Below are 17,967 nucleotides of genomic sequence, written 5' to 3' on the forward strand. Positions count from 1 at the left end.
TTAGATAGACCCTGGCACACAGGCCTGCAATCATTACGTTCAAAAGAGACATTTTTGGTGAAAAATAAAAAATAAAAAATCTCTCTGGAGCCAAAACTATTGAATTGTCTCTTTTCCCTGAAGACTTTTTTTTCAACTTGGCATTCATAGGTAGCTCATGGAGATTCAAGAAGACCAGCCAGCATCACAAACTAGAGGAAAAGGCACAGAGCCACAGACGCAGGCTATGATGTACATTTTAGTTGACAAAACATTAAAACTGTCTTAAAAATTTGGTATAAATTTTTACAGATGGCAAATGTAAGAAGAACAGTAAGTCTGTTGACCTCTAATCTTTAGTTGAGATAATTTACTTTTCTTCTTTAGATAAACTTGAGTTTTAGAAACTCAAGAAAATTGTATTTCAAAATTTGGTCAAAGTGAGTTTTGAACTTGATTTGTCATTATTTTGAAGCCTGAAAATGAAAAGCTTTTAACTGAAAATATAAAAGCTAGAGAGGTAAAAATATATAATATATAATGAAAATGTAAATGTATAAACTTGAGAAGTAAATTATTGCAACAAAAGATTAGTAGCTGGTAAAACTCAAGAGTTTCAGTTGGGCTCAAATTTCAAAAATCTACTCCACTAAGCTGCCTTGGCTTTTTGAGTTTTCTAAACGTTTTCATAGAAATACAACAATGATAAATTTAAATTAAAATGTTTAAAAAATAACTTCTTCATTTCCAAAGTGACAGGGAGCCAGTGGAGAGGAGTTAAAGAGCCTCATGCAGCTCCGGACCCTCAGGTTGCTGACCCTGACTCCAGCAGGTACATAGATGTTATATGTTACCCTTTTATAAATTAAACAAATTAAATAAACTAAATAAAACTAAATTGTCAAAAAAAAAAAAAAAAAAAAAAAAAAAATCCAAGTATAACTCACTGAATTAATTGCAATGTTTCCAATTTTGGTTGTTTTATTTCTTTTTTTGCACAATCAAAAATACACAGAAATGACAAAAATAACAAATAGCAGCACACACGACCGTAGCTACATGCCCCAAAACGGAGGCAGTGGCAGGTTCAGAGAAGATGTGAGAAGAACAAAACCCACTGACACCTGCTGTAATTATTATGTTATTAGATCATATTTTTATACATATTACATTATGTGTGCTTTTATGTTTTAGATCAGCTCGTTTCCAGCCTTTACCTGTAGGCTATGATTATTTTGTGTGATAATCTGAGGAGGAAATTTGTCAAAAAATGTTTTATAATCTCACACATTTAATACAGTTAATTGTTCATTTCTCCTTATGAGTAATTCTAAATTCATTGAAATCTTTTTCATTTTTTTCACTTCTACCCCTCAGACAGCCTGAGTCCTCCATTTTTACATATTTTTTTTTTCATTACAGTTACATGTAATCTGTTGCCCTTCAAACTTGTTTATCTCTCCATCAGTATTAAGCATCACCAGGACTGTTTGGCTGTTTACCACACTGGCTCATATTAATAGGCCCTTGACTGGAAATTCTGCTGACCTTGGGAACAGATCCAAAAACAATCAAATAAAGACGTCATGTACAGTTTGTGACTTGTCAAGAGAAATTATTAAACCACACAGTAATTATTAATTAACACCATCATGCATCACAGTGTAGAGGCAGGGTCATGTATTCTGTTTGTTCACCAGTAATCTTCTCGTGTTGATAATAGTTTCTGGTAACTAGTAGAAATATATTGAAACGGTGGCTGATAGTGGTTCATCTGTGTTAGTTGTTGGTCTGTGTAGCTGACGTTGCTCAGTTGATCTGTGTAGTTATTGTTAGCGGTTGGTTTCTTGTTGGTCTGTTTAGCTAAAGTCATTGGTTGGTTTATGTAGCTAAAGTTGGTCTGTGTAGTTCATGTTCATGGTCTCTGTCTGTGTGTTTTTGTATCCTAATTACATAATCCTGTAATATGTAATCTGTTGCTCCTCAAGCTTGGTTATCTCTCCATCATCAGTAAAATAAAATAAAACAAAAAATCACAAATTATCACTATTTCTTCAGTAACGTTAAAAACTGGTTGTTAAGCAGTCAGTCATATCAGCATTGATCTCCGTCAGTATTAAGTGTCACCAGCATCATTTGGCTCATGCATACCTTTTTAAAAAATACTTTTATTACAGTAGATTAATGTTACATTACAACTGCAATCTGAACATCAAAACTATGGTCAGACCAGAACTGGCTCCCTGTTCTTTTCGGTGAAGAAGATTTATTTACTTCCAGTCATAAACTAATCACACTTTGGCCAATTTGATGAGACTTTGATCTGCAAACTACTGAAACTCTCCAATATCTCCAAGCCAGGCTAAAAGTGACACTGATCTCTTTTTCAATAAAAAATTGACTGTTAAAGAGATAGTTCACCCAAAAATGAGAATTCAGTCATTATCTACTCACCCTCATGGCAATTGAGGGTCGAGTTTATTTGTTGGTCCACAAAACTCTGCTGCAGTTCCACAGGAAAACAGTGTTACAGAATCTCCCAAATACTGGAAGCAGATGGTGACCAATCTCTGACTTTTATGGATAAAGGTTTTAACAAAGTGTTTTGACACACAAACTAGAGAAAAGGCAGTGTAGGAATTTGAAATGGTCATGTGACTTTGGTTTGAGTCTGTGCTTCATCTCTCATGGTTCATACATGTAGCTTGTTTCTCGACAGCTAAACCTGAAACACACTGTTTTTATAATCCCACCAGGGCATCATCGCTTATGCGTTTGCTTGCGTGATAAACAGACCTGCATCTTTTCCACAGCTAATTCTGAATAGTAATATTACTGTGATGACCGATCAGCCATACAGTAGTAGATATATTATACAGCTGCACACTACAACAGTCATGCAGCAAACTTTACCTTCATTTATGTTGCATTGTGGAGGATGTAGTTTGTGGTGTTGTGAAACTGTATTGGGTTATACAGAGAGATGTTTAGCCTTCAGCTCTAATATTATACATCTTGTCATCTATAACGCACAAATACTAATTTGTTACATATGTTTGACTTAAACTTGAAGGACCAATCTGTAATTCAAATGTCATAGTTTGACAAACACGTGCTTCTTTTCAAGCTGAATCTTTTTCTTGTTCTATTTCTGTCGCTGCAGGTGTATGTGTGTTAATTTCCCAGATGAACTGTATTTTGTCGTAGAGAACAAGCGCCACAAGGTGGCAATAGCTAAACGTGAAATGAAAGGAGCCATGCATGACACTGAATTTTACACAAACACAATCCTGCAACTGTTTCACAGTAACAGCCTTGTTAGGACATGAAGGGATTCAGTCCACTGAAAAGAAACAAGGTTTTTAATGTGTTGCAACATTATGCAGTTCACTATTTGGGTTAACTGTGCAGTTCATCAACTGCATTACTGTTATGCATTAAATATCAAATTAAATATGTCACTTTATCAGGGGTCTTGACTTTACTTAAAAGAACAATTGAAGTCATGAGTCATGAGTGGTATTGAATCCAAACTGGGTTGCAAATCCTTTTTAATTTTGTCAAGTCTCAAGTCATTAAATTTGTCACACGGTGAAGTTTTTTAATCACAACAAAGACTAAAAGGCTACAATCCTTAAGTGGTCATACAGCAACAGGACAGAAAGTTATGGACTCCCACATACACGAGCCTTCAGACGATGAAAACAAGCATGTAACTATCACATATATCCTCTCAGATCCAGTGGTTGTGACAGGTACTGCTAGTTTCTCTGCTGTCCAAAGAAATATCACAGTTTTTTAGCGCAGACAAATGGCTTTACATAATTGCAAGGCTGATCGTCAAATCTCTTGTTCTCTGTAAAAAGACAGAAGGAGATATTTAGGGATAAACTGTGAAACGTCAAAACTTTTTCATGGCTGGAGATAAAATCATTTATATATGATGACATGCACACTGTTGCTGCAGCAGGAAAAGATAAAATTAGATTCAATAATTCTATGATTGACTGCATGAAGTGTCAATTTGAAATGTGAACCAAATGCAAATGATTACTACTGGTGTTATATGTTATTAGCTGTCTAATACCATGAACGGATTATTCTTATTTATTGTGCTTCATCAGTGTGGAGACCAAATGTAACATCTTACCACAATGTACCATAATCATCACTTATACTGATGTTTGCATGATGAATTCTTTAATCACACCCTACTCACACCTCAGTTAAACAGAAAAATGTTCCTCAAACTATAAATTTACCTCCAAAGTTCATCAACAGACAGTGGGCATTCGCACGATTATCAGGCTGTCCTACATCCCAGTAGTTGTAGTCAAAAGGGGTACCATCACTCCAGAACCAGGTACCCTCCTAGAAGATTAAAATACAATATAGCACATTAGATGGTTTGAGCAAACTGTTTATTTACTTTCAGATTAAAATCAGTAACCAGTCATCAGAAACATACCTGTGCTGCATCATAGCCTCCAAGCCATGCGAGTGGATACAAATGAGTGATCCTCAGGATCATACCCTGAATCATGTGTTGTTCCTCGAAGCTGTGCACTGATGCAAGGTTTCCTCCCAAACTCTGACAATTTTTCTACACAAGGACAAATTGTGCAAATTTGGTTACAAATCAGGTTATACAAAGACGCCAAATTAGAAGAATATGCCATTTGACCCTTCCTAAGCCCCGCCCCTTTTCGCTCTGTGCTCCAGTAACAGCTGAGCGAGCTTGGCGCCCTGATTCCTGTAAACAGATGTGCTCAACTTGTCAATGTCAACAAGAAAACAAATTTTTGAAGGCTGTTAGAAGATGTTATTGGGGGATCTGATCTAATCTGTATCAGTGTTAGCTAGCTTGTTAGAGCTGATAGCTAACATTAGCAAAATGCTAACTGGTCAGCTTATCTACATACATCAAGCGAAGCAAGGAAGCACTTTGCTCAGACTACCTGACTTAAGATATGACTACATGTTTCTTTAAAGGTCCTTCAACAAAGATCTTTTAACTCATGCTGACCAAAAGAATAATAATGATTCGTCTTCACAGAGCTGAGAGCTCAGAGAGTTATGGCAGACTGAGTAGCCTACTATATTTTAATTGAGGACAAAGAAATGCATCTTTTTAAATAGTTTTGTCATTGTTTTGTTCATTGGACAAGGAAACCTAAAATTAAACTTAAAATAAGAAAAAAATGAGTAAAAACCACAGCTGTATGGTGCTGGAAAAACTTGAATGCTTGAATTTGACTGTGGAAAAGACATACCACCTCTGAAACTGTGATTGAAGTGAACATGTGCAAATCTTATTTTCAGAGCAGATGAAGTCTTGGGGACACCCTGTGATTTCTGGCGCCCTCTTGAGCCGGCAGCATCAGCATGGACATAGTGTAGTCTGCCAACCCTACAGATTTTCCCAGGAGACTCTTGGTATCACAGTTGTCCTGTATTTCTCCTGAGAGAAAAAAATTCAAACTTTTTTTTTGATTACCTCAGCATTAGCCCATGTCATGAGCGTTGGAACATACTGGAAACAGCGATCATTGTGACCAGTCCAACCAGTGGGACAAACACTTGTGCCCTCAACTGAGGGAATGTTGCCTGAAAACAAATTTAGAAAAGAACTGAACATGGAACATGAACAAGATCTACACATCTAACTTGAATTTGAGGAGTGTATTAGAACATTTTCTCTGAGAACGGCTGGAAATGGAGTTGACAGGAGCAGTGAGAGTCAAGTTTCAGTTGTAAAACTAAAACAACACACACACTTACCTGCCTCGAGAATTGCTTCGTCTTCAGGTGTTGTCTCTGGAACAGCTGGAGGTTTAACACAGCACTTAGTGACTCGCTTCATCTGATGTTGTAATAGCAACTGTCTCTTGTTTTAGTCTCTGTCCCTCTGTCTGTCTCGCTCACACACACACACACACACACACACACACACACACACACACACACACACACACACACACACACACACACACACACACAGAGAACGTCTTTCCCCTCATTTTTAATTTTTAATTACAGCAATAATAATAAATAAAAGTATAACAAATATAACAATATTATTATTTATAGGAACAGCCTACAGACAGGGCTCCTTTTAATGTAACTTATTATGAAATAAAAAATCTGAATAGCTACCTTGGAGTGAATGTTTTATGTTTTGTATTTATTGTATTGTCTTAATTATTCTGAGTTGTATTTAATTATTTAAAGAGTGTGTCTCTTTTTATACATACACACTATATCAGTCTATTTCTATATTTCTTATATTTTACATGCTGAATTTATTTGTCTTGTACACATATACTTATTTACTTATTTATCTTTTTATAGCATGTACCTTTAAAGTTTTTATGTGTGTTATGTGGTTTTTAATATTTTAAGCACTTAATTCAAGAACTTTGCCGACCCTCAGTGTATAAATATATGTATATATGAAGTCTGGAGAGATTTTTTTAATAAGCGATGCTTCCTCTGTGCCTGTGGTCTTTTAAACCTTTTATTTATTTTTATTTTATTTTATTTTTTATGGAGGGATTTTAACCATTAATAATGGTTCAATAGGGGACGTGTTTAAAGTATCTCTAACACTTCCACTTCCCGTCCCTGTATGCCTGTGCCCCTCATAGCACTTCATCAAAACTATGGTCATGCCAGAACTTTACTTCCAGTCATAAACCAGTCCCGCTTTAAGGGAGTATGAACTAAAAAGTATAGGTGACATTGACCTCTTTTTCAGGAAATACTGGTTATCGATGTTTTTGTTGCTGCAACGGTAATAAAAGAAGCAGCAGAGCAGGAGGGACGCTGCATGTCTGTCAATTAATACTCACCAGCAGCTCTGCTCAGAGCCATCAGGACACAGACGAGTAGAGACACAGTCAACATCTTCATGGTTTAAATGATGCAGATGGTGAAATGATGAACGTCTTCAACAAAGAGAAAAGACACATGTTAGTAATACTTCTTAAGAGAGACGATGTGAGGACAGAACGTCAGAGGAACAGAACAGAGTTAAATAAAGAAAAGTCAGAGATGAAGCAAACCTCCTGAAGGATCTTCTCTTGTTTCTTCTCAGTTTCAGCTCGGAGCTTCAGCCTTTCTCTGTGCAGGTGCTGAAGAGGAGAAATACCAGCTCTTATAAACAGTTACTTGTCTGTCTCAGTCCACTCCACCCCTTTATTCTGTAGAAACTGATCAGTTTTGGTGCATCACTTCCCGCTCTTGTTTACTTTCAAGGTTAATCAAAGTTCAAGTAAAGAAACAGTGAAGTTCTTTGGCTTCAGGCAGTACACAGGTTTTGTAAATCATTGCATACTCTTTATTTACATTTGTGTGGTGGCATTGCAGCAGGACCTTCACCATCTGTTGCCTCATGGGGATCTGTATTTTTTTTTAGTTTTGAGCCCAATTCAGACTCTTTACTTTAAAAAGTTTTGCTGACTTAAAATCTTTAGATTAGATAACGTAGTTTTCTTCTTTAAATAAACTTCACTTCAATCATTAAGCTTTAGAAAATAAAAGCTTCTTTTTTCACAGTCACAGTGAGCTGTGAAACTGATTTGTCTTTTTTTTAGTGCCTGAAAAATTAAATAGTTTTAATTGTAAATATAAAATAACATTTACTTTCATTTCAATTAATTATATGTATATATATATATATATATATATATATATATATACATATATATATATATATATATATATTTTTTTTTTTTTTTTTTTTAAATACAGTGTTCTGAGATTTTAAACTCCAAAGCTTTAGGTTTATGTCAGTGTAGCCGGATGGCTTCTCCCTCCTGGCCACTGCATGGCACTGTGCCAAGTTTACCGGCGCTGTGGCTGCGGGGCGGCACCTGGTGCTGGTGCATCTACATATACAGGTGGGCAGCCTCACCTCTTCCTCTTTCCTTTCTCTCAGAGATGTCCTCGTGGAGGTGGCTGCAACCTGGTGGAGCAGGTCTGTGGCCTGACAATATGTGTCTGCACTACACAAACCACTTGAACAGGTAATGCGCTTTGCCAGTATCCCTCGTTCGTGCGCGCAGTGCGCATTTGGTGACAGCTGTTTCCATTCTGTTGCGCATCTGACTGCTCCGCTCGGCGTGCTGTGGGTTGTGTCTGGTGCCTGCATGGTAAGCCGATGTTGTCCGCCTGTGTTACCTTGCTTGTCATTTGGGCCCTGGGTGATTATTTTGTGTATTTGCTGCAGTGTATTGTGTCGCGGGCTCTCCTCCACTTGCTTATTGCCACGCTGTGCCTCACCTAAATGGTACGTATAGTTCAGCATATTAAGGGTGATTATCACATTAATAACAATAATTAAGAGGAATTATGTGTGAAAGATTATTATTGATTAATTGTTTGCCTTTTATAGGCTGCAGTCGGGTGTGTGGCCTGTCATAAGCTGCCGCGCCCCTCGGATGAACTGCTGTCTCGGCTCTCTTCGGTTCTGCTAGACTCTATTTGGCTCTCTGTTCGGCTCTGTTCGGCTGTGTTTTGGCTCCATTCGACTCTACTCGGCTCTCCTCGGTTCTGCTAGGTTCTACTAGCCCCCTGGTGTGAATCTTTTTTTGTGATTAAATAAACTTATTGCATTGTTGGAATACATCTCCTGTCCTGGTGATATTGAACCTGTGCGCCTTAACAACTGTTGAATGAATTATTAGATGATTTATATACTAGTACATATAATTTCCCAGGGGTGAAATTCCCCTGGGTGGCATTGTCACAACACCCTTCTATCCTCCTGCGCCCCTCATGCCACGTCAGGAAGAAGAGTAAATTATCTCAACAAAAGGTCAGTTGCTCTATTGCAAAGTGTTTATATATGTAGAATCTGATTAAATAAATGCAAGAGGGAAGCTGAGTTAAACAAATTGACCAACAGTGGAAAAGTTTGAGTATTCATGGCTGCATGTAACCCAGAATATTAGTGGAATATTAATTTTCTTCAGCCATGTAAAGAGCTCAGTAGGAATGTTTAGAATTAGGGCAAAAACTGGAATATTGTTTGCATGTAACATAGTCACTGTTGACCTACCTAACGCTCTTATAAAGAATATTTCAGTGTTTTTCAGACCTGTAGGTTCTTTCCTTCAGGCATCTTCCATCAGCTCTGGAGTCATTTGAGAGGAAATTCGATTACACCAGCCTCTCCGGAGAGAACCATTTATAGGATCAATACCCTCTAATTGATATGATGGAAAGTGCTCTTCTCATGCAGGCTGTGTTCCTGACATACAACTTTAACCACCTGCTGACAATGAATCTTAACAAATATGACAACGTAATATTTTACATAGGTGGACCATTTTTTAAGTTCCTAAAATAGATTTTGTTGCTGACCCTGTCCACAGCAGTCCTTCAGCAATCTTAAAATAATCTGAAATATTACTTTAGTAAAGGTACCATCTTCCAAACTCTTTAGATAGTAAGTAGGCCTGCGCCACATCCCCATGCACACCGTGACTGCATTTGGAGAAATCTATCTTAAAAGACCTGCTGTTCACAGTTATGGTTGCTACACAACCAACCAACACACATGTACTTAAACTTGCAGTTTACATGAACACACACCATCAAGTCTGTGGTTTTATTTTTGCCTCCCTGGCCCTCAGTGGCTTATGAAGTTAGCATACTTCCCGTAAGTGCACACTCACACGCACGCTCTCTAAAAGTGTAGATGACATAACTGAAGCCCAGTGGGTCAGACTATATATAGAAACGCAACAGAAATCCCCCCCATGTCTGCTCACAGCCTTATTATTATTAACAGGGTTGGGTCAGATCACTTTGAAATGTAGTCAGTAACTGAATACAAACTACATGTCTATTTTTGTTAGTAGTAACATAATCCTTTGGATTACAGAAAAATAATCTAACCTTAATACTTTTGGATCAGGGAATGTTTGACTTCCTTTAACCACCTTTAAGCACCTTATAACCTACTGGAAGAAATGGAAACGGCAACATAAACAACTCTCGTTTCTCTTTAAAGCCACTGAAAAACTAGCATGTAACAGTAAAACTGAACATATATAATTAAAGTTTAGTTTTTCATTAAGCATCCACAAAGATCTGAATGAAAGTAAACCTTCATAACTATTGAAAAATGGCCTGAACTGCAAAATGAGCTGTTTTGAACCTGATTTTGTAAGAGTATGTGGGAGTGTCAGTTCACGTTTGATTGACAACTGTCTCAGGAGTCCCAACACAGAGGCTGAGTAATGTCCTGCTGTGGACTTTTTGTGTTAAAGCAGTGGTATAACGGCTTTAGCCAAGTTCACAGCCAAGTTTGAAGGAATTGCCTTAAGACGTTCTTATGATATGACTTTGATCTTTGACCTCCAACGTCTGGTTAGTTCATCCTTGAATCCAAATGATCATTTGTGTCAAATCTGAAGAAATTCCCCCAAGGTGTTCAGGAGAATGGCATGACCTGCAATCATGAATATGCACAAAAAAATTAGGCTGATCGGTCATCACAATATTAGTATTCAGGATTAGCTGCAGAGAAGATGCAAGTCTGTTTATCATGCAAGCAAATACATAAGTGATGACGCCCTGGTGGGATTATAAAGACAACGTAGAAGTCAGTGTTTCAGGGTTAGTTGTCAACTAGCGAGTTACATGTATGAACCATGAGAGATGAAGCACAGACTGAAACCAAAAAGTCACATGACCATTTCAAATTCCTTCACTGCCTTTTCTCTAGTATGTGTGTCAAAACACTTTGTTAAAACCTTTATCCATATAAGTCAGAGATTGGTTTCAGTCACATGAAGCATCTTAAATTGTTTGCAGGTTTTTAAAGGTCCAGTGTGTTAAGATTTACAAGGACTTACTGGCAGAATACAGCAGAAATGGAATACAGTATTCAAAAGAATGTTTTCAATAGTGTGTAGTCACCTGGAAATAGGAATCATTGTGTTTTACTGATGACACTCACTGTGGGAAGCTCAAATGTTGCACTGCGTTATCGTTGCACTGCTTCATGATTGATTAGAAACCAAAAAGACAAACAGTGACAGTCTAGAGCGACAGGCGGCCTTATTTCAGGCTTAAGCCACATATTTGATAACCCATTAGCTGCTTGGAGACAGTAGCTAACATTAGCAAATGCTTCCTAGTTAATGTTACCCTTTGGTAGTTTTACAAGGTACCATGGTAAAGGAACTAATTCTGAAATATCAACACTCTCAAACAAATGTGCCCAAGATGTGTGTTGATATTTGAGAATTAATTTACGATTTTCCTATTGTATTATGTAACATTGTGAAATGGTGCTGTTAGCTAGGATATGGTTGAATGGTTACAGTTAGCTACTTTGGCAACAAACAAGCTAAAGCTATCTGTCCTTCACGAAACTCTGTAATTAAATAACCAAGAGTTGAAGCGGAGCAGTTGGAGGACATCTGAGGGGAAACAGAAAATATTTTCCACATATTTTTCACCCAGATCAGTGAATAAAGTTATAAAGTTGTGCTTTTGTATGGTGAGGACAGCTCTCCAGAAACACTTAAGTCCACTTCGGTGAATGGATGTATTTGTTTTTCATGCTGTGCTGCATCATGAGGGAAGATTGGATCATCATTGGATGAAATTTTAGAAACCCTGTGAGTGCAGGATGAGTCATCAACTGTTTCAAATCGTTTTGCAGAAAAAGACAAACTCTGAAATATCATTAAAAATACCTGACAATGTCCACATAATGACTTTTTTGACATATAGGAGACATTTAGATCAATACAGATGCCATAAAAACACTTAGCGACCAGTGCGTGACCACGCCCTTAGTCATGTCTCACTGTTCATCTGCTGATGATTTCAAACATGTGATTCATTCATTCATATTTCCCCATAAAAACCGGCTTTAAAATGACAGTATACCCTCTTGTCTTAAATCATTGTCTCTTTCTCTCTCGCTGCACAAATCTGCATCAACAAGCACATTTTCCTCGACACACTCCTGCCCTTTGTCTGTGTGTGTGTGTGTGTGTGAGCACCCCATGTGTGTTGGTTTAAGTTGGCAGACTTTGGATTGTCAATTGTGTGCAGGCATGTGTGACCCAAAAATAAAGGCCACTGTGTGTGCGTGCGTGTGTGTTGCTGGCCCTTTAAGCCAGTTGTGATTGAAGGGACAGTGTGTGTTGTGTGAGTGTGTGTGTGTGTGCATGAGTCAGCCAGTGCACCATGCTTGCTCTGAGTGTGTGAGAGAGAGAGAGAGTAGGGGAGAGCGAGATAGCTGAGAACTGCAGCTCTCTCAGTCCCTATTCGTCCTCTGTGTCTCTCGTCCACTCTCTCTCCGTCTCTCTTGCACTGATATGGATCTACCCTCAAGTTAAGGATATTTTTTGGAGGAATTGATGCCCATATATGGACCTCACATTGGCTGTTGGTGGGATTTGACAGACCTCTGCTGTATGTGTGTGTGTGTGTAAGCCATGCTGCGTGTGTTTATTCTGTGTGCAGAGCGTCTGCAAACGCCGGACGATGACATCAGCGATGCCTACTGCACCGTCACCTATGAAGGTAGGGATGGGGAGGAGATCTGGGTCAGAGGGAGAGGGAAAGAAAAAAATTGTGAATAAGAGATAAAGTTCATGGTTAACCCCTCCTCTACCTTCTCTAACAGCTGAGGTTATTATTGGAAAGACTCTGCCAGTCTTCTGTCATGGCTTCCAGTCTGTTTGGGGTGGGGCGGAGACAGAGAGACAGAGGAGAGGACGTGATGATGGAGGGAAACAGAGGAGCTATTCCCATTTGCACTGTTATGGGGGGGGTGTGGGCCTCCAGTAAAGTATGGCTGTGTTTATAGTTACCACCAGTCTCTCAGCTGAGTTTATCCTTCAGGGACTTCTATCTCTCTTCCTCTCACTCTCACAGTTTTGGTTTGTCAGGAAGCCCTCACTTCACTAGCATGTAATAAATTTGGTTCAGTTATGGTTTTGAATATTATTAGCCAGGTTTAGCTTGGCAGGGCCTGTTGGTCGATCCACCGCTTTGGTCTAGGGCTGCCCCCCCCGAAGGTCTAAGATTCGAATCATTAGTCAGAGACCCCCTCAGTCAACTGAGAATCTTCCAGTCGAGCATCTTTTTTTTCTTTTTGTCAGTCAGTGTGCACTATAATGACAGAATAACACTCATAAACATTTCAAGGAGGAATTATAAATAAGAGAAATCATAGATATATTTTATATATATGATGACGAGTGTTCAGCCACCTCATCCATCCATGCTGGCGCACCCACAGAGCGCACAGAGCAGGTGATGCTTGCTTGTTTTCTTGTTTGTTCTTGTTTTTGCCACTGACAGGCTCAGATTGTTATCGTCAGAGTCTGATAACATCATGGAGAGCGTTGTTTAATCAGAAATATCTTGGTTCATCTTTCCCTGTCCCAACGACCGCCAACTCTGGTTTGGTCCAAATAAATCCTTAATTCACAGTGTAAAGGAGCGTGCGGGACAGGTGATGCTGGACAGTGGCTGCAGCCTCGAGAGAATTGTGCAGCTGAACTGTAGGAGGATGTACAATTTTAATTTCTCTGACTGTGTTAAAAAACAATATTTTCACATCCCAGGTGATGAAGACGGGTACTAAAATGCAAGTCTAACTGTTAAAACATACTCATGTAGGCTCATATATGAATTCAGTGTAGCGCACAGCACTGAAAAAAAAAAAAATTCATACAGGACATCCAAATTCGATTCGACAAAGGAAAATCTCAGACACAGCCCTAACACATACTAATGCAACAGCATGACAGGCTGTAAATTTTACAAACAGTCTCTAAATCACCTCAAACCATAAAACTATTTGTGATGGAAGCAGAAAAGAGTGATACAACTGGAGGGAAGGTGTTTGTTTTTGCTACCGGCAGACTCAGCGTTTTATTTTAAGTGTCTGACAACATTACGAAAAGGATCACTACAGAGAAAGACCTTTTTAAAGACCTTTTTTTTCTAACCAGAAACAGTTGTTTGTTTGTTCTATGGGGACTCAGTCACTTTTGGAGCCTCAAGTGGATATTTGAGGAACTGCAGTTTTGAGCACTTGTGCGTTTGCTTAATTTTTTTGCCCCAGAGGTTGCTACTTGATAATCACCTGTAAAACTACATCAGCTACAGTCAAAACACACCCTTTAGCAAATGTTAACAGGCTAAATAAATATTATACCCAATAAACATCTGTATGCTAGCATTGTCATTTTGAACATTTTACCACTCTGATGTTTGCTTTGAGCTCAAAGCATTTACATGCTGAATGAAAGCCTGACTCTGTGATCATTCACAGCCAAGTTTAGATTCTCTGTGATTGAATTATAGTCTTAAATGTTACAGCATGTGCTTGTTCAATCTTGGCAGAGTGCAGTGAAAACCAATTTGTATTTTCTTGACATTTTTGCTTTTTCTGGAAAATCATGATCCAGGTCTTACAGGTCTGCCTGTCTATGTCTTACAGTCTCTCTGCCCATGTTTATATCTCTGTCCCCTTCATGTTTTCATCTCTCTCCTTTACAGTAGACTAGAGTACAATACAGTAGAGTCCACCCAAGTGTGTGTGTGTGTGTGTGTGTGTATGTGTGTCTGTGTGTGTGTGTGTGCAAAGAAAAGACAGAGTTTTCTAACTTAGAATAAGTGTGTCATGAACTCATGATGCTTTCTGCTGCACAAAAGTTTCCCTGTGTGATATGGGGCATTGCCTGCAGTGTGTTCACACACACACACACACACACACACACACACACACACACACTTGTGACCGACAGGTTGAAAATCTGGGGTGGAATAAAATAAATCAGTAATGTTAGATGATAAAGTTCATGAATAGTTGAACTGTTTTATGTGATGCTTGTGGGGTTTTTTTTACATCCAGGTTCACAGTCATCATAATAATAATGATAGATACAAAATGAAAGAATGATCTAAAAGTTAACCATTATACAACAATAGTGGAGAAAGCAGAGGCGTTTCTTCTGCTAATTAATTTCTCAAAAATCAGAGTGTGATACTAAAAGATCCAGGAAGTCTCACTTAATAGACACAGGGTCTGTTTCATTGCCTGTGCTTTAAGAATAAATATTATTTCATCAGAAGATGGAGTGCCTTAGTTTTTTTCCATGGCTGTCTGAACAAGTTCTTATATTGTCTTTTTTGTGTTGTCGAATCAGTCATCAGAGCCACGCAGCGTGTTCTCCTGCCTTTATGAACCACTGTGTATTACTGTACCAGTTTCCAGCCAATCAGAAATGAGTGTGTTCTGTTACCATGCTCTCAAACATGCAATTTCTTATTTGGAATGAATCGCAACAAATGAAGTGGGATAGTTGTTTTAAATGTGTGCAATGCCTCTACCATGGAAAAGAGAGCTCACCTCCCTCGATGTGCGGGCACCACAACCAACCAGGAGGGTTGTGTTGGAAACAGAGGACTGCATTGGGATTGCAAATGCAAATCTCTCATGAGCAGACGGTTTAAACTTTTCTGTCACACTGTGCAGTTATGAGCAATAACACACCCATGACTTGAAACATAATTAGCCTCTGTGCACAGCCTTTGTTTGATTATTCTTTAATAAAGAACTCAAATATTTCTGATCCAATCTCCATTCACAAAACTGAAGCTCATATAATATATAATACAATTTAAAATCTGCTTTAATTTGAAAAAACATGTCAAAAACATGCAGCTGTCATGCAGTGGGACATCATGACAGCATCACAGCTGAATATTATCTGACAGGCTCTCCTTCCTGGCTGATATCTGATATTTAATCTGCTTTAACTCGTCTGCTGCCTCTGCTGCGTCTGCTCTTACTGTTAAAACTGCTGCGTCATTTCTTCCTTTCAGAGTCCAGTTCAGTTCTATTCAAAGGCTGTTAAAGAAGAAAGATCTCGAAAGATCAACAATCATATCTCACAAATAAAAAACCAAACAAACATGAAAGACAATTTAATTTGATGTTCTATCTGTTTCTGATCTGTAAATTAAGTTTGCTGCTCTTCCTCTGACTCAAATATCAATCATGAAATTGCCTCATCATGACCTTTGCTGTTTTCAAACCTACTACTGTATATTTCTTTTATTCCAGGCAGCCATTTCTTTCAGCCATAAGCTTGAGGTTAAAAGTATATAACATTTCTGCATTAAAATGTATAAAGGTTGATTTGAATTTTAGAGCCAACAGAAATCCATAATTTCCAATGCGTTTCATTTGGTCACTGGCAAGAATACAACTACTGACATCAAAATGGGAGACAATCATTTTTTAATTTGAAAACTTTTTTGGTCACTTGGGGGCAGCAGAACAAGTTGTAAACACGACACTGGCATATGATCACCTTATTAAGTTAGTTGTTGTCTATGTACACATTAGCATTAGCATTCAACTGGAGTCCGCTCTGTTTTGGTCTCTACCAACTTGTCTGGGAAACATCTGGCTCTTTAGATGCTCATTTCTCCAGCATAGTCACCAGCTAGTTAATTAATTATGCAGTGACATTTTACATAAAAAGAAAATGAAAATCAAAGGCTTTCTCTTACATTTGTCTCCTGTAAGTAGCTTTTAATCTCCTCATTAAATGCTACAGTGCAAACGTTTGTTCAAATGTAAATGTCAAATGCGTTAAAAGTTTCAACAACAGTAAACATGTTTTCATCAGGATGACATAAACAGAGCTCCACTGTTTCTTTCACATGATATGAAACATCAGGGCAAATAATAAGCATGAAGTATCTTCATGTAACTTTATGTGAAAACACACTCATGTGCTGCTGGCTGGGTTAATGAAGTCATACACATACAGCAGAGATAACTGGTTATGAAGCCTGAAGCTCAGATGGGACTGAGGATAAATCAATTTTCCTCATATTTACTTCTTGCTGACATACAGTGTACAGATCCTCTGAACTTTTTTTTTCTAAACTATCAGGATCACAAGATTTACACATATATAATCCTTACATATTAGGCTGCATTATGATATAATGTGTGTAAAATGGTGCATAAGATATCTAGAGTTTTCCCTTTGATGTGAGGGGACAACCATGAAAAATTTTAATCAATATAGCGGCTATATTATAGCCTATGGTTATTAGCGTCAGTTAAATGTCTGAACAAAATCAAACATCAAACTGGACCAAATCCATTCATTAACAATAAATTACCAACATTCAAACCTGGTTTATTACCAAATAGAAAGAAAAATCATCAGCACAGGTGACTTTTAAAACCAGGCAACCCATTTTTTTTTATATTAATAGCTTAGTTACAATTTATGAAGTCCTTTATAAAAGGAGTGCTTCATTAAAAAAGTGGTACCATTCTAGTTAGACGGTGTGTGGACCTTGATTTATGTCTGCAGGTGGCGCTCTGTCATCGCACGTGTTCATTCATGCATCTGTATAGTGTATGTGTGTGTGTGTGTGTGTGACCTCCCCATTGGCTCCTGATCATGCATTTCTGTATTCTGAGAGTGAAGACCCAAGGGATGATCAGCGACACATCTAAAACCCAAATTTAAGCTTTGAGGTTTTTGAAATCCACTGGCCTTGTGAGTGGTTTTTAATTTAAGATGCTAAAGAAAATTTACTCTCTTAGTCTGAAGAAAGCCTTGGAATTTCTTGACCTAACTTCATCTTGTATGACACACCAGCCTAATTGATCTTTTTTTTTTTTTTTTTTTACCAAGGTCTTGGTCCACAAAACAAGGATATTTTTAGTCCCTAAATTTTTTTTTATCACTTTAGACCCTGAAAGTACTTGAAAAGTTCTTAAATTTCTCCAAATTGAGTTAGCTAAGAGTAGCTAATAATTAAGTGCATTTGAGTTTTTAAGGCAAGCAGATGCAATTTTTTTCCCACAAGAATGGGATTAAATGTTCTGGGCGCTGGGTTCTAGAGACTTTGGCAGTTTCCTGAAAACATTAAATTGAAATGTATCCATAAAAATCACAAGATATACTGTAT

The 17,967-nt window shown here is 38.0% G+C and overlaps 2 protein-coding genes across 3 annotated transcripts in view; one reads left to right on the plus strand and one right to left on the minus strand.

Annotated features, from left to right (window-relative positions):
- Positions 1–3,513: 3,513 nt before the first annotated feature.
- On the minus strand, positions 3,514–7,170 carry LOC146306021 (type-2 ice-structuring protein-like). The gene is made up of 7 exons (XM_084712518.1): positions 7,044–7,170; positions 6,831–6,926; positions 5,755–5,805; positions 5,477–5,586; positions 4,448–4,582; positions 4,242–4,350; positions 3,514–3,835 (listed from the first exon to the last, which is right to left on the minus strand). The coding sequence occupies exons 2-7, from the start codon at positions 6,889–6,891 to the stop codon at positions 3,768–3,770; spliced, it is 534 nt and encodes a 177-aa protein (XP_084568644.1). The 5' UTR covers positions 6,892–6,926; positions 7,044–7,170; the 3' UTR covers positions 3,514–3,767.
- A 4,966-nt stretch (positions 7,171–12,136) lies between these two features.
- Positions 12,137–17,967, plus strand: part of dysf (dysferlin, limb girdle muscular dystrophy 2B (autosomal recessive)) — a 97,027-nt gene continuing 91,196 nt past the window's right edge. For both annotated transcript variants that reach the window (XM_084713175.1, XM_084713176.1), the window contains exon 1: positions 12,137–12,531. In XM_084713175.1, coding sequence (XP_084569301.1) covers positions 12,444–12,531 — 88 coding nt within the window. In that variant the 5' untranslated portion in view covers positions 12,137–12,443. The remainder of the gene's footprint in view (positions 12,532–17,967) is intronic.

This window comes from Lutjanus erythropterus, chromosome 23 (assembly GCF_056507025.1).
Source record: "Lutjanus erythropterus isolate fLutEry1 chromosome 23, fLutEry1.hap2, whole genome shotgun sequence".
Lineage (NCBI taxonomy): Eukaryota > Metazoa > Chordata > Actinopteri > Lutjaniformes > Lutjanidae > Lutjanus > Lutjanus erythropterus.

Excerpts from the sequence above, each read along its gene's own strand:
- LOC146306021 (XM_084712518.1), bottom strand. The coding sequence starts at position 6,891 with ATGAAGATGTTGACTGTGTCTCTACTCGTCTGTGTCCTGATGGCTCTG. Across the intron at positions 5,806-6,830 it reads GGCTCTGAGCAGAGCTGCTG|CTGTTCCAGAGACAACACCT; the intron begins GTGAGTATTAAT and ends TTAAACCTCCAG. Across the intron at positions 3,836-4,241 it reads TCTGTTGATGAACTTTGGAG|AGAACAAGAGATTTGACGAT; the intron begins GTAAATTTATAG and ends GTCTTTTTACAG.